This window comes from Oryctolagus cuniculus, chromosome 4 (genome assembly GCF_964237555.1).
Source record: "Oryctolagus cuniculus chromosome 4, mOryCun1.1, whole genome shotgun sequence".
NCBI classification, from domain to species: domain Eukaryota; kingdom Metazoa; phylum Chordata; class Mammalia; order Lagomorpha; family Leporidae; genus Oryctolagus; species Oryctolagus cuniculus.
In genome coordinates this window covers 39,243,840-39,260,254 of record NC_091435.1, presented here as the reverse complement: position 1 = coordinate 39,260,254, position 16,415 = coordinate 39,243,840, and the positions used below count along the sequence as shown (strand labels likewise).

The following is a 16,415-nucleotide window of genomic DNA, read 5'->3' as shown; positions in this document are numbered from 1 at the left end:
CATACAGCTTTGTTGTATTGCCCATTGAAAACATACTTGAGAGCCATTCTTGGCCCATAGAGTGCCTGTTGCTGCCACTGGTTACTGACCATTTTCTATTAGCCTCTTTCCCTTTGCTTCTTAAACGTCTATCTTCCTCCTAAACAAATAACATTTCTTCCAGCTTTAATTTTTTTTTCCTAGGCCTTATTGTCACTGAAATAAAAGAATGGTCAAATTCTGACTGCACAATGTTTCTTAGTCACTTTGGACTACTGTAAAACTGAATTTCCTATAAACAATGAGAATTTATTCTTCACAGTTCTGGATGCTGGAAGCCTGAGGTCAGGTGGCAGCATGATTGAGTTCTTGTGGGGAGCTCTCTTCTGGGTTGCAGACTGCTAACTTTCCTTTGGATAAGGGAGAAAGAGTTACAGAGCTCTCTTCAGTTCCTTTTATAAGGGCATCAGTTCCACTTATGGAAGCTCTATGCTTGTAATTTTTTTTGGTTTTTTAAAGATTTATGTATTTTTATGTATGTTTTTTAATGATTTATATATTATTATATTTGTTTATTTATGTATCTGAGACAAAGAGTTACAGAGAGAGGGAGAGACAGAGAGAAAGGTCCTCCATCTTCTGGTTCACTTCCCAAATGGCCTCAATGGCTGAAGTTGGGCCAATCCAAAGCCAGGAACCAGGAACTTCTTCCCTGTCTCCCATGTAGGTGCAGGAGCCCAAGAATCTATGGGTAATCTTTCACTGCTTTCCCAAGCTGAGAGCAGGGTCAGAGGAGAAGCAGCCAGGAAATGAACTGGTGCTCATATGGAATTCTGGTGTTACAGACAGAGGCTTAGCCAACTATGCCACAGCACCAGCCCCAGTATTTATTTCTTTGTTTATTTATTTGAATGTCATAATCACACAGAGAGCAGGAGAGACACAGAAAGATCTTCCATCTGCTGATTTACTCCTAATAGAGCTGCAATGGCCAGGGCTGGGCCAGGCTAAAATCAAGAGCCAGGAACCTCATCCAGTCCTCCCACATAGGTGCGGGGGCCCAAGCAGCTGAGCCATCTCCTGCTACCTTCCCAGGTACATTAGCAGGGAGGTGGATTGGAAGTGGAGCTTAAACCCAGTGCCCATATGGGATGTGTGTGCTGTAGATGGCCGCCTAACCTGCTCTGCACAGGGCTTATCACCCTTGTGATTGTTTTACTTTCTAGAGGCCCTGTTTCTAGTTCCATAAAACTGAGGAGTAGACTAACATATGAATTAAAAAGATGAATTTTATGGGGACACAAGTATTCAGTTCATCACTAGCATGGAGATGAATAATGAGAATCGAAGTAAATATACATATTATCATTGTTAGGTCCCAAATAATGTTTGAGTTTTGGTCAAATATAGGTGGTAATAATGGTTTGGAGTTGGATAAATTTGCATACCCTAATACATACAATTTACTATACTTCTAGCTTTTAATGGATCAAATAAACTAGAAATAAATGGAGAATTTGAATAACATGAAATTGTATGTTTTAAAGGATCAGTAAAACATCTCCAAAAGTAAATCATATACTGGAACAGTTAGCAGAATTGAATTCCATATAGAAGGCTCTGAGAGTGAGGAAGAAGGAAGGTGGAAGCCATGGCAGGTAGTGGCACTTCATGCAGAACTGTTCTGCTCTTACATTTTTTATATAGTTGCTCTGTTGGATTTCTCCATAGAAGGTATTTTGAGATAATTCAGTGGTTTCTACTGCTACAGTAAACAGGTTGGTAAATAAAAAATAAATGGTTTGATTGCTACTCTGTTGAGCCACAAAATAAACCATGTTATTAACTTCATTTCAATAAAATCAGAAAGTAATGAAAAAAATTAAAAGGAAACATAATACTGACCTCCCAATTTCTCCCAAATAACAATAGGGTTAAGGAGAATAATCAAAATTACAATTATAGCTTGTTTTGAAAAGAAATGAAAATACTGTATTCCAAAGGTATCGGTTACATCTAAACAATAATGAGAGGAAACTTCTTGCTAGTTTCCCATTTGATCCACAGAAAATGTTTTGAATGCCTATTTTCTAAATTCTCCCAAGGTCTGTATACAACGAATACTATTTCAGATGCTTTGAAGAGAAGTTAATTTATTGCATGCAATGGATCCTTTGGGCATTAGGGCTCAATTCTCTTAATGAACTCTGGTTGAGCAAGACAGACAAGCCTTGTTATTAAAATGATAATCCTTGGTGTTGATGAAGATATGGGCAGTTGAGCATTTTTGTATGCTGCTTCTGGGAGTATGAGTTGAAAATGCCTATTTAGAAAGTTGTTAGTTTATCTGTATTTAGAACCATAAATACATTAAAACCTTATGTCCTTTGCCTGATAACGTCACTTTAAAAAAAAAAGATTTATTTATTTATTTGAAAGAATTACAGAGAGAATGGGAGAGTCAGAGAGAGAGAGAGAGAGAGAGAGAGAGGGACAGATCTTCCATTCACAGGTACACTCCCCAAGTAGCTGCAAGGACCAGGGCTGAGCTAAGCTGAAGCCAGGAGCTTCAACCCGGTTTCCCACATAGGTTGAAGGGGCCTAAAAATTTGGGCCATCTTCCACTTCTTTTCTCGGGCCATTTTCAGGTAGCTGGATTGGAAGTGGAGCAGCCAGGAGACGAACCAGCACCTCCAGGGGATGGCATCACGGGTAGTAGCCATACCAGCTATACCACAGTGCTAGCCCAGATAACATCACCTTTTATAATTGATGGCAAGGAAGGAGATTTGGACAAATATTTATGCACAGAGACCACATAACAGTAGTTCATACTTGCTTTTAGGAAATTTCCTAATGAACAGCATTCTATATTCGTACGAAGCAGCTTCAAAAATCAGAAACACTTTGCCAATATTTATATTTATTTATAAGTAACTTTTCATCTGTCCCCCATCCCATGTACACATATTTTTTTCCTAAAGTAAATTTCAGACAAAACATCATTTCATCATTAATACTTTTATGCATTTCCTAATAGTTGATATTTTGGTAATGTAATAACTACTGTTATATTTAAAAGTAATATGACATTCTTTGTCTTCAGTCTAGTCTGTGATTTCCTTGATATATAACTGTTGATAAACAATTAAGGTAATTTATTTGGTTCATTTTTCATTTTAAGGGTTTTTTTTTCCTTCTTTCCCTCTTTCCTTTTAAAAAGATTTTCTATTTTGTTTGACAGGCAGTGAAACAGAGAGGGAGAGATGGGGAGGAAGAGAGAGATGGAGAAGAGAGGGAGAGGTATCTTCCATCCTCTGGTTCACTTCCCAAAAGCCTACAACATCTAGGACTGGTAGAGGAGGAAATTAGAAGCTAGAAACTCCATTATGGTCTGCCACAATAGTAACAGGGATCTAAGTACTTGACCCATCAACTACTGCTTCACAGACAAGTTAGCTGGATCAGAAGCATGGAAAAACTGGAGCTCCAGCATGCGCTATGATTTGGGATGTGGGCTTCCCAAACAGTGGTTTAAACCACTGTGCCACAATGCCTACCCTTTTTCTCCTTTTTGAATTATTAAATATTCTAATTTTGTGAATTCTTACCTGGTTCTATAGTCAAAATATAGCAAGATACAGTCCTAGGAATTTGTGTTTTTACTCCCCATATATGTAATCAATTCTGTTCATTATTTTTTTGGTTTATGTGTTTATGCTTTTTGAAATCAAAAGCAACTGGATATATTCCCTTACACCCCCTTCACTGCATAAAAGGTATCATAAGCACTGATTCTGTAAGAAACATTTAATTTCATTTAAAGTATCATTGGTTTTTGACTATAGAACCCCTTTCTTCCATATGTGCCTTAAATAATAGTTAAGTTAATTAAGCTATAGATAATTTATTTCCTAATTTCCAGAAAGCTGCATATCACCCGACTAAGCAATCGTTCTTTAAAATAAAGCAATATTAGTTCTGAATTTGATGGAATTCTGATTTTCTCTTGAGATTGGTATGAAAAATACACCTCAGCTGAACTAATATGTGTTAAGAATAGTTTCCTCTAAAAAATAATGCTAGGGACCAGCTTGTGGCATAACTGATTAAGCTGCTGCCTTCAATGCTGCATTCCATATGGGCACTGGTTCAAGTCCAGGCTGCTCCACTTCCAATCTAGCTTCCTGTTAAGGTGGCCCAAGTGCTTGGGCCCCTGCCACCCGCATTGGAAGCACAAATGGAGTTTCAGGCTCCTGCTTCTGCCTGGCCCAGCCCTGGCCATTGTCTCTTTCCCTGTAACTCTACTTTTCAAATAAAACAAATAAAGCTTTTCAAAAACAGAAAAACAGAAAAGAAAAAAAAAAAAAGCACAAATGGAGTTTCAGGCTCCTGCTTCTGCCTGGCCCAGCCCTGTCCCTGTCTCTTTCCCTGTAACTCTACCTTTCAAATAAAACAAATAAAGCTTTTCAAAAACAGAGTTTTTCTTAAAAATTATTTTTTTAGTTATTTAATTGAAAGGCAAAGGGAGCAAGAGAGACAGGCAGATCACATGGGCGGAGTTGAGATCTTCCATCTGCTTATTTCCACTCCTTCAATGCCTGTAAACTGGGATGAGTCAGGCCAAAGCCTCAAGCCAGGAATTTGATCTGAGTCTCCCCGATGTGTGACAGAAACCCAAGTACTTGATCCTTCTCACCTGCTGCCTACCAGTATGTACCTTAACAGGAAGCTGAATTTGGAAGTGGAACTTGGACTCAGGCTCTCCAATATGGGGTGTAGATATTCCGCGTGATAGCTCAACCCACTGTGCCACAATGCCTGCCCTAAGGCTGGGATTTTTGATGAGGTCATCCCCCAGGGTGCCAGCTGTCAGCAGAAGTTGCTGAAGGAGGCCTTTTTATGCAATGGAGGGGAAAAATTACCTGGAGGGAAAAAGGAAAGGACCTCAAAAACCCTCGTATCTTTCACTCTCCAAACACTGTATGGTCCTCCCATAATCCTTGGTAAGCGCAATGCCATAGAATATTCTAATCCTGAACTTCATGACTACATTCTTCATTCACATGAGTAAATCTCTAAACTTCTATCTATGAAAGCAGAATTCGCATTCCACTTCATAACTTTTGCATAAAAACGAAGCTTGACATGCATGTCGTTATATAGTGAGGAAGGATGCTTACAAGCTTCAAGGTGGTGATTTTCCAAATGTCTTTAATGACTTGAGAGACGTCCACTTGGACAGGATGGAACTGACATCTGCCATAAGCTCTGCCTGCTGTATTTGCCAGGCATCTTGCCTCCCTGCTTGGTGAAGCTTGGGAGTGGCAGGAGCTGGCCCAGGCACGGACTGTTTTTCAGAACATTGGCGTCTTCAAGTGGAAGCTTTTTCCTAGTAAATTGGAATCATTTCAACTGTGCATAATGAAAAAAAAAATTTATATTAAATTAAAAGCTCCACAAAAATCAGGTGGCTAGGAGCTGATGAAGCAAAGTCCTCTAATGTGAATGAAGGAGTTGGGTCTACTTGATGGAGGCTAACATTTAAAGATTTTTTGTGTGGATTGTTATATTAGAAGAAGAAAGGTTGTTGGTATGAGATAAGCATAGAGTTTACATACCTGATGCAGTGACCTTAGGTAATGTTTGATTGCCTGTGCCGAATGTGTGTTTTTAGTTCATATTAAACTGTGCACCTTATATTGTTTCTTTTCCATATCTTGATTTAATTTTTTCTGCTGGTTTTGAGTCTGTGAACAAATAGAATCTTTTGGATTATCAAATACAAGTGATAAATTAAAGCATGCTAATAATAAAATACCAATTAAAATGCTTGCTTTAGAAATACATCAGGGGCCGGCCCTGCGACTCACTAGGCTAATCCTCCGCCTGCAGCGCCGGCACCCCAGGTTCTAGTCCCGGTTGGGGTGCCGGATTCTGTCCCGGTTGTTCCTTTTCCAATCCAGCTCTATGCTGTGGTCTGGGAAGGCAGTGGAGGATGGCTCATGTCCCTGGGTCCTGCACTCACATGGGAGACCAGGAGGAAGCACCTGGCTCCTGGCCTCGGATCGGCGCAGCGCGCCGGCCTCAACACACCAGCTGTAGTGGCCACTTTGGGGGGTGAACCAACAGAAAAAGGAAGACCTTTCTCTCCATCTCTCTCTTTCTCTCACTGTCTAACTCTGCCTGTCAAAAAAAAAAAAAATACATCAGATTATCCTAACTTGATTAACATCCATGTCTTAGAAAATGTTATAGTAAGAAAATAATTTATGCAAGCGGGAAGCATGTTCTTCTGTTTTAATTTTAATTTTTTCATTTTATTTGAAGAGGAGAGAAATAAAGGAGAGAGAAAGACATAGAGACAGAGGCAGAGAGAGAGAATATTATAGGAAATATTATCTGTAGATGCTTATAGCAGTGTACTGAGTAATGATCTCAGTATGTGTGTGTGTGTGTGTGTGTGTTTTAAAGATTTATTTATGTATTTGAAAGGCAGAGATACAGAGGGGTGAGAGGGAGTGAGAGAATTCTTCCATCCACTGATTCACTCCCCAAATGACTGCAATGACCAGGCTGGGCCAGGCCAAAGCCAGCAGCCTTTTCTGGATCTGCCACATAGGTGCAGGATCTGCCACATTGGGCCACCTTCCACTGCTTCCCCAGGTGCATTAGCAGGGAGCTGGATAGGAAGTAGAGCAGCTGGGACTTGAACCGATGTGCATATGGGATGCCGGCACTGCAGGCAGGGGACTTAACCCTCTATGCCACAGCACTGACCCCTCAGTATGTATTTTCATCTTTAAAATGTCAACTTTTTTTCCCTTACAATAATATATTTAAATTCCTTAATCTCTCAGACATGTTCTATAATCTGATATTCACTGATAGTCCTCTAAGACTTTATAACCCTGGTCAATCCTAAATCCTAAACATTATGTAATATTTTCCTTTGATGATAATTATTGATAAATTCTATTTTAGAATTTCCTTAACCTGTTGACTTAGGATATTATGATATTTTAATTTTATCCAGAAAATCACTCAGAACTGTAGGAAAAGAACATTGGAACATACCAATTTAACCAGGGAAGTTGTTTTTAAAGTGTGGTTCAGAGGCCAATGTCATCAACATCACTCAGAAATTTTAGAAATCCAAATTACTAGGTCCAGCCTGGCATTTGCTGCATCAAAAATCTGGGACAAAGGGAGAGCAGTGTGTGTTCTAAGCAGTTCAGGTGATTCTGATGTGAGCTAAAGCTGGGAAATTGTTGTAGCAGGGAACTCAATGTCTAATTCTTTGCTTGGCAGAAAAGTAAATAATTGTCATGTGTGGTGATTAGTATGCTTGCTTCTGTCCCTCAGGCCTACATACCATATAAACTCTTTGCATTAAAAACTTAATTAAATTAATTCAATGTTGCATACTCCAGGTATCATGCCTGCTTAAAAAGAATAAATATGCTTTGATATAGATATATATGTATATATAGCTAGAGATCTTTTATTATTTTTTATTTTATTTATAAAGATTTGCTTGAAAGGCAGAGTTTCAGAGAGAGAAGCAGAGACAGCAAGAGGCAAAGAGAGAGAGAGGGAGAGAAAGGAGAGATAGAGAGATCTTCCAACTTCTGGTTGATTCCCCAAATGGTTGCAATGGCTGGGGCTGAGTCAAGTCAAAGCCAGGAGCCTGGAACTCCATACAGGCCCCCCACATGGTTGGCAGATGCCCAACAACTCGGGCCCTTTCATGCTGCTTTCCAAAGTGCATTAGCAGGGAACTGGATTAGAATTAGAGCAGCTGGGACTCCAGCTAGCACCCATATGGAATACCAGTGTTGCAGGTGGCAGCTTAACTTGCTGCATCACAACACTGGCTCCAGAACTGTTTATTAATTTTATTTTCAGTTCCATTCAAGAATAAGATTTATTTCACAAGATACTCCCTTACAATGTGTCTGTTAAGTTTTATTATTTTGCCTTTTGCACTTTTTCTATATCAAACTTTCAAAAATAACAAAATTGGGGCCAGTTCTGTAGCATAGTGCATAAAGCCTCCACCTGAAGTGCTGACATCCAAATAGGGTGCTAGCTCAAGTCCCTGCTGCTCTACTTCCAATCCAGCTCCCAGCTAATGTGACTAGGAAAGCAGTGGCAGAAGGCCTAAATACTTGGGCCCTTGCATCCATATGGGAGACCTGGTTTCAGCCTGGCTCAGCCTTGACTGTTGCAACCATTTGGAGAGTGAACCAGTGGATGGTTTCTATTTTACACCCCTGCCTCTGCCTCTCTGTAACTCTACCTTTCAAGTAAATAAATCTGTAAAAAAATCAGTTTTATTTTATTTTTTTTGTCATTCATTTTATGTTTAATGTTATGTAATTTTTAACTGTGTACTTTCACAGTTGGTTCCTATGATCATATGTAGATATAACTGTGATAGTTTTTTTTTTTTTTCAGGTTTATTTATTTCTTTACTTGAAAGGTAGAGTTACAAAAAGAGAGAGGGAAAGGCATAGATCTTCTATCTGTTGGCTCACTCCCTAAATGGATGCAATAGCTTGGTCTGGGTCCCACCAAAATCAAGAGCCAGGAATTCCATTTTGATCTCCCACTTGGGTGGTAGGGGCCCAGATACTGGGAACTGCCCTCACAGGTACAGTATCAAGAGGCTTGATTGAAAGAGGAACAGTCAGTATTCAAGCCAGCAGTCTCATATAGCATGCCGGTGCTGCAAGTGGCAGCTTAACCTGCTGCACAACAGTGCTGGCCCTTCTTCTTTCATCTTTAAAAAAAGTTTATTTATTTATTATTTGAAAAGCAGAGAGTTTGAGAAGGGGTGGTGAGACTGAGAGGCAGGCAGTGAAGGAGGGAGGGAGATATTTTTCATGTGCTGGCTCATTCTCCAAATGCCTGCAATAGCTAGAGCTGCACTAAACCAAAGCTAGGAGCTAGGAACTCAGTCTAGGTCTCTTTGTGGGAGACAGAGACCCAAGTACTTGAGCTATCACCTGCTGTCTCCAGTGGTGGCTATTAGCAGGAAGCTGTAACAGGAAGTTGAGCCAGGACTCAAAACCGGTACTCTTAGGGGATCTGGGTGTCCCAAGCAGTGTCTAAATCTAGTGATTTTCTGATTATTCTGGACCTTGATATATGTGTATCCTATGGAGAAAAGTTTACCTTCATTTACTAATATGAAAAATACATATTAGTAAGGAACTTGTTTTATTGGAAAAATAATCTTTGATATGCCAGTAGTAGAAGTAGCTACAAGTATTTTGGTTGGTTATCATGTTGTCAGAGGAAAGAATAATTTCGTATTTAGTGAAAGAGAGGAAAAATAAATTCACTATCATCCACGCATTTTATTGCATTGCATAGCATCACTTTGTTTAATTATACCATAAGGTATTTACGCATTTTGTAGCTGATTTAAATTTTCAATGCTTACAGTTTTTTGCTATTGTAAGTAATTCTTCAGTGAATGTTTTGAACTTTTTTTTGCACAATTATGAGGATTATCTAGGCTGTTTCCTAGAAGTGGAATTTTTTTAACTTTTATTTAATAAATATAAATTTCCAAAGTACAGCTTATGAATTACAATGGCTTCCCCCCCATAACTTCATTCCCACCCGCAACCCTCCCAACTCCCGCTCCCTCTCCCATTCCATTCACATCAAGATTCAAGATTCATTTTCAGCTGGCGCCGCGGCTCAATAGGCTAATGCTCCGCCTTGCGGCGCCAGCACACCGGGTTCTAGTCCCAGTCGGGGCCTGGATTCTGTCCCGGTTGCCCCTCTTCCAGGCCAGCTCTCTGCTATGGCCTGGGAGTGCAGTGGAGTATGGCCCAAGTCCTTGGGCCCTGCACCCGCATGGGAGACCAGGAAAAGCACCTGACTCCTGGCTTCAGATCAGCGCGATGCTAATAAATACCTGGCTCCTGCCATGGGATCAGTGTGGAGTGCCGGCCGCCGTGCGCCAGCCGCGGCGGCCATTGGAGGGTGAACCAACGGCAAAAGGAAGACCTTTCTCTCGAAAGTGAATCTTGATGTGAATGGAAGGGGAGAGGGAGTGGGAAAGGGGAGGGTTGTGGATGGGAGGGACGGTATGGGGGGGAAGCCATTGTAATCCATAAGTCGTACTTTGGAAATTTATATTCATTAAATAAAAGTTAAAAAGAAAAAAGAGATTCATTTTCAATTATCTTTATATACAGAAGATCAATTTAGTATATATTAAGTAAAGATTTCAACAGTTTGCACCCACACAGAACATAAAGTATAAAATAATGTTTGAGTACTAGTTATAGCAGTAACTCACATTGAACAACACATTAAGGACAGAGATCCTACATGAGGAATAGGTGCACAGTGACTCCTGTTGTTGACTTAAGAATTGGCACTCTTGTTCATGGCCTCAGTAATCTCCCTAGGCTCTTGTCATGAGTTGCCAAGACTATGGAAGTCTTTTGAGTTAGCTGACTCTGATCTTATTTAAACAAGGTCATAGTCAAAGTGGAAGTTTTCTCACTTCAGCGAAAGGTACTTCCTTCTTTGATTCTTTGATGTCCCATTCTTCCACTGGGATCTCACTTGCAGTGATCTTTCATTTAGGTTGTTTTTTTTTTTTTTTTTTTTTTTTTTTGGCCAGAGTGTCTTGGCTTTCCATGCCTAAAATACTCTCATGGGCTCTTCAGCCAGATCCGAATGCCTTAAGGGCTGATTCTGAGGCCAGAGTGCTGTTTAGGACATCTGGCATTCTATGATTCTGCTATGTATCCTGCTTCCCATGTTGGATTGTTCTCTCCCTTTTTGATTCTATCAGTCAGTATTAGCAGACACTAGTCTTGTTTATGTGATCCCTTTGACTCTTAGACCTATCAGTGTGATCAATTGTGAACTGAAATTGATCACTTGGACTAGTGAGATGACATTGGTACATGCCACCTTGATGGGATTGAATTGGAAACGTGCCAGGGGATTCCAGTTCAATCCCATCTAGAAGTGGGATTTTTAGCTTGTAAGGTTAACACATATTTAACTTTTCTATTAAACAAAGTTGATTTTACCAATATATACCTTAGCAACTGTGTTGTTTTATCTTCTTGTTTACTACTTAATAATTTGAATCTTAGCCAGTATAATGAGTGAGAAATAACATCTAATTGTTACTTTAATCCAAGATTTTCTGTTTACCAGTGAGATGGATTACATACTTGTATTTTTATTGGACATTCAAGTGTCCTCTGAAAACATATATTTTGCCTATTTTTTCCATTGATTTTTTTTTCTTATTAACTATTCTTTTTTTAAAAAAAATTATTTATTTGGCAGGCAGAGTTACAGAGAGAGGTAGAGACAGAGAGAGAGAGAGGTCTTCCATCTGCTGGTTCACTCCCCAAATGGCTGCAATGGCTGGAGCTGCATTGATCTGAAGCCTGAGCCCAGAGCTTCTTCTGGGTCTCCCATGTGTGTGTACAGGGGCCCAAGCACTTGGACCATCTTCTACTGCTATCAAAAGCCATAGCAGAGAGCTGGATTGGAGAAGGAGCAGCAGGAACTAGAACCGGCGCCCATATGGGATGCCATTGCCACAGTGCCGGCCCTGTACTATTATGTTTTATATATATAGATGTCCTCTTTTCTTAATAGACTTGTTACAAGTGTTTTCTGGTTGTCTTGTTATTCAAATGCCTGACTTGCTGTTTGTCCGCATATCTATTTACAATTTTAGTTTTCAGATTTATCAATTCGCCTTCTCCTCAAAGTTTTATGTTTTTGCTTCTCATTTTAAAAAGTTTTTAAAAATCTCAACATTGTAAATATATTTCTCTGTATTTTGTTCTAAACATTTTACAGTTTTGCCTATCATATTTAAATATCAACTTATGTTTAAATGATTTTGGTTGTATTATTATGTAGAAATCCATTTCTTCTTTTTTTATTCATGAGGATAATCAATTATTCCAGCACCACTTATTACATAGTATGTCCTTTACTGACTGCCCCCCCCCCCTTTTTTTTAATGTATTGGGGATGGGAGAGAGAGAGAGATATGTTTATAATGGCCAGGTCAAAGCCAGGATCTGGGAACTCAATCTAGTTCTCCCTTGGGGGTGGTAGGGTTTCAACTATTTGAGCCATCACCTGTTGCTTTCCAGCAAATTCACTGATGGAAAGCTGGGATTGGGAGCTGGAACCTGAAATCAAACCCGGGCTCTCTGATCAGGGAGATGGGTAACTACTAGGTTGAACACCTGCCTGTACTCACTGATTTTCAATGCCAGCCCTGTTACAAGCTAAGTTTTTGTTTGTGCACAAGTCTGCCACTGTTGATTTTGACTTTCTCTCAGGGTCTATACTTTACTTTTCCTTTATATTCTGTGTAGCTTATATAACTTTCCACCTTTCTTGCTTAATGCATTTCTTTAGACTTAACTTAGCTCTGCCACACTTCTGTAAATTTGAGTAATTATATGATTTTACTTATTTTTCATCATGGTTCTTTACCATGACTTGTATCTTATCTAATTAACATTGAATGCATTTATGTTCATCATATTATCTCTTTTTGTTCATAGTATTTCCTAAAAAAAGATCTTTTTCTTTTTGCATTCTGTTTATTGATACATTAAAATTGAATATACAATTGAAAATACTGTGTTTTATTTAATTTTAAGATGCAAGACAAACATTCAAATGCATTTGTAATAAATAAATTAAAAATAACCTGCCTTTTCTAAATGAATAGTAGAGCATTTTGATTAGCATCTTAGAAAATGAGTGATTTAATTTGTATGAGTAAGCAGTATACTGTTGTTGTGCTTGAAGCTCATTAACTGATCTTTTTATTTTTAGATGGCTGGAATCCATTTTCATACCCATATAAAAAACTGGATTACGGAAAATGGGAGCTGTATATCCCACCAAAGCTGGATAAGTCTGTACTGGTGCCTCATGGATCCAAAGTAAAGGTATTTATCTCAATTTTGTTCTTACTTGAACTTATCATTTTCTTTTACCCTGTTTGCAGCATTTTATTTAAAATATTAGGTTGTATAACCAATAATGATAATGACGAGAAAAGCAGTCTAAATGTCCAAACAAAAAAATTAAAGAGAAAGCATTGACAAATTTGGATGCATTTTGATAAGAACTGTTTAGTTGGTAAAGCATCAGAATTAGTTTTATTATCAGGAATTTAGAAACTTTATATAAGAAGTTATGGTTGAGATGTGATTTTTGAGTAGTTGCAAAATTTTAGCTTGGTGAACAAAGTTTAATGGAAAAATGAAACCTGTCTTGACATCAGCAACGTAGAGGATACCTGTAAAGAGAGTTTTGACAGAACTGATGTTGTGATGAGTCACATGAATGTGGGAGGAGAAGCTGTCTTAGAGACTGGTACATTTTGGGCACATGGTTTTTCTGGTTCTTGCCATTTCAGGCCACTGATACGGGTGGTGATGGTTGTGGGGGAATCTTGCTTTTAAATCCCCCTGAGTTAGCCCAGAAGCCCGTGCAGTATAGACAGATTTAGCATCCTCCACTCTCCCTCGATATGCGCTCACCACGTGTTTCCACATTCTGGGTTTGCAGAGAGAGCAGACATAGCTGGCCTTGCCTGCCTCTACCGGGAATGCTTGACAGATGGGTCACAAGTCTAGAATACAGATCCAAGGCATTTGATTATATAGGTAGCTATTTAAATCCTTTCACAATTACTTGATTTTAAACAATACTTGTATAATATGTGATACTCCTGTGTCTTAAATCTCTTTCCCTTAGACATTTTACTTTGATCAGTTCTGTGATCGCATTATCTTGTTGCCATTTGCTATTTCCAGCATTAAGTCAGGGTTACTTAAAATAGATTTAAAATCAAAATGCATGATGTGTTTGTTTTGTTGCTTTAATTCTTTTTTATGAATAATGAAATCTAAGGATACATGAAAAATACAGAAATTTTGCCACATATAATACAATAATGAGAAAAAATATATTGTATAGAATAAGGGGATTTTTAAATGTGGGATGGCAGCCAAGGTTCTTTTTAATTTGTAGCAAGAAAGAGAAAAGGTAGCTACAGTATACAATAAGAAGGATTTAAATTTAATATAAATAATCCCTTTTCCATGTCAGTATAAGCTCCACGAGAGCAGGGTCTTTGCTGTTCTGTTGCTACTATTGTATATTTTCAATTTTTAGAACGGTGCCTGGCAGAGTAGGCACTCAAGAAATATTGATGGAATGCTAAAGTCATCTTTTACATACAGTCTTTGAAGGAATAAATTGAATAGCCTGATTCTTCTGTAGTTTGTGGGGCATAATTTTATGGAAACTGTGAGGCAAGGCCACTATTGTCTTACTGGTTTCTCTGTGGCTTTTATGTCTTATGGCCATTTTTTTTCATTGTTTTTACTTTTTCAAGAACTAAACTTCTTTTTTAAAGTATTTCAGAATATTTCTGCCTTTTTTAGTTAGAAAATTTTGTGTGCTCTGAAACCCTGAGTTTTAAATAATTGGTTGAATGAATTAATCTCAATATGTTGTTTCCTTACATGGGGAAAAAAAATCATTGAATTCTAGAAATGAATGGTTTTTGATACATACTGGGGATTTTGGTGGGAATTTGCCTCTCTGACTCCAAATCTATTATATACTCTATACCATGCTGTGCATTATATTTCACTATGTTTGAAAAAAACTATTTTCCTTTAATGAGCTTGAACAATATGATCATTAAAAATGGTTTTTACATTGTTACCTGGCTTTTAAGTCTATGTTTAACAGGAAATAAATATTTAACAAGTATCAGATAACGTGTTCTGTAATCTTCCTTTCATTATTATTTTCTAAAAATTTTAGTGAGGTTAATTAACTGGAAATTTAGGCTCCAAATGTGATTCACAGTCTTTAGATATTTCAAACATTGAGGAAACATTTAAATGCTCTCATAATATTAATAATATTAGTATAGTGATATAATTAATTATTCATTTATGGGATATGATGCATCAGATTTTCTTTAGTGGCGATATTAACTTCTCTATAAATATCAATTAACTTGCGGATTTTGGCCCTCCCATCTGAAGTTGTCCCTAGGTAATATTTCTTGGTAATTAGACATCTTGTTTTAAATTGAAGTTGAAAATATATTTCAGTCCATAAGGGACTGACCTTTATAACTCACTTGAGGATGTCTTTCCTATGAATTATTTGGTAACCATTAAAAAATATTGCTCTCTACCATGGAAATAATAACTGGGTTTCCTGTGCAAAATGCCTGATATTTTCAGTGGAATACTTTTTTAAAAATACATCACTTCTTAAGTGGTTTGTAAATGTCTCAAGTATTTTTTCTTTTTTTTTTTTTAATTAAAAAGGCAAAGTGACAGAGAGTTTAACAGCTTCCATCTGCTGGTTCACTCCCTAAATACCCACAGGAGTTGGGGTTGGGTCAGGCTGAACCCAGTAGCCAGAAACTCAATGCAGGTTTCCATGTGAGTGGTAGGGACACAAGTATTTGAAGCATTCTTTCAGGGTGCACATTAGGAAGCTGTACTGAAGGGGAGCTTGGACTCAAGTACAGGAGTTGTTGACAGGGAATGCAGGCATCACAAGCAGTGGCTTCATTGCTGTCCTGAAATGCCCCATCTTTTAAAGGTATCCAATGAGTTTATCAAGATGAAAATTGTTTTTTAAAATGATTTATTTATTTATTTGAAAGGAAATGTTACAGAGAGGCAGAGGCAGACAGAGAGAGACAGAGAGAGACAGAGACAGACAGAGAGAGAGAGAGAGACAGATCTTCCATTTACTGGTTCACTCGCCAGATGATCACAATGGCTGGAGCTGGGCCAATCCAAAGCCAGGAGAGAGAGAGAGAGAGGTAGAGGTAAGAGATAGATCTTCCATCTGCTGGTTCACTGTCAAGTGGCTGCAATGGCTGCATCTTGGCTGATCTGAAGCCAGGAGCTCCTTCTGGGTCTCCCATGTGGGTGCAGGGGCCCAAACACTTGGATCATCTTCTGCTGCTTTCACAGGTGGATTAACGGGGAGCTGGATCAAAAGTGGAGCAGCTGCGATTCAAACCACTGCAAGTGGCAGCTTTACCCACTGTGCCACAGCACCAACCCCAGAATTTTTTTTTCTTAATAATTTAAGATACATTAAACATTCAAGGCTATACGGATAACAAGGAAAGAAGTCTATTTTTTTTTTTTAAGTTTTATCTATTTATTTATTTGAGAGGTAGATTACAGAGAGAGGGAGAGACAGAGAGAAAGGTCTTCCATCTGCTGGTTCACTCCCCATAGGGCCACAATGGCTGGAGTTGGGCTGATCTGAAGCCAGGGGCCAGGAACTTCTGCTGGGTCTCCCACACAGGTACAGGAGCTCAATTGCTTGGGCCTATTTCTGCTGCTTTCCCTGGC

The 16,415-nt window shown here is 38.6% G+C and overlaps 1 protein-coding gene across 1 annotated transcript in view; it reads left to right on the top strand.

The window, feature by feature from the left end:
- GBE1 (1,4-alpha-glucan branching enzyme 1) overlaps window positions 1-16,415 on the top strand; it is a 300,636-nt gene that overhangs the window by 94,254 nt on the left and 189,967 nt on the right. The window contains exon 3 of the mRNA XM_017347168.3: window positions 12,838-12,953. Coding sequence (XP_017202657.2) covers window positions 12,838-12,953 — 116 coding nt within the window. The remainder of the gene's footprint in view (window positions 1-12,837; window positions 12,954-16,415) is intronic.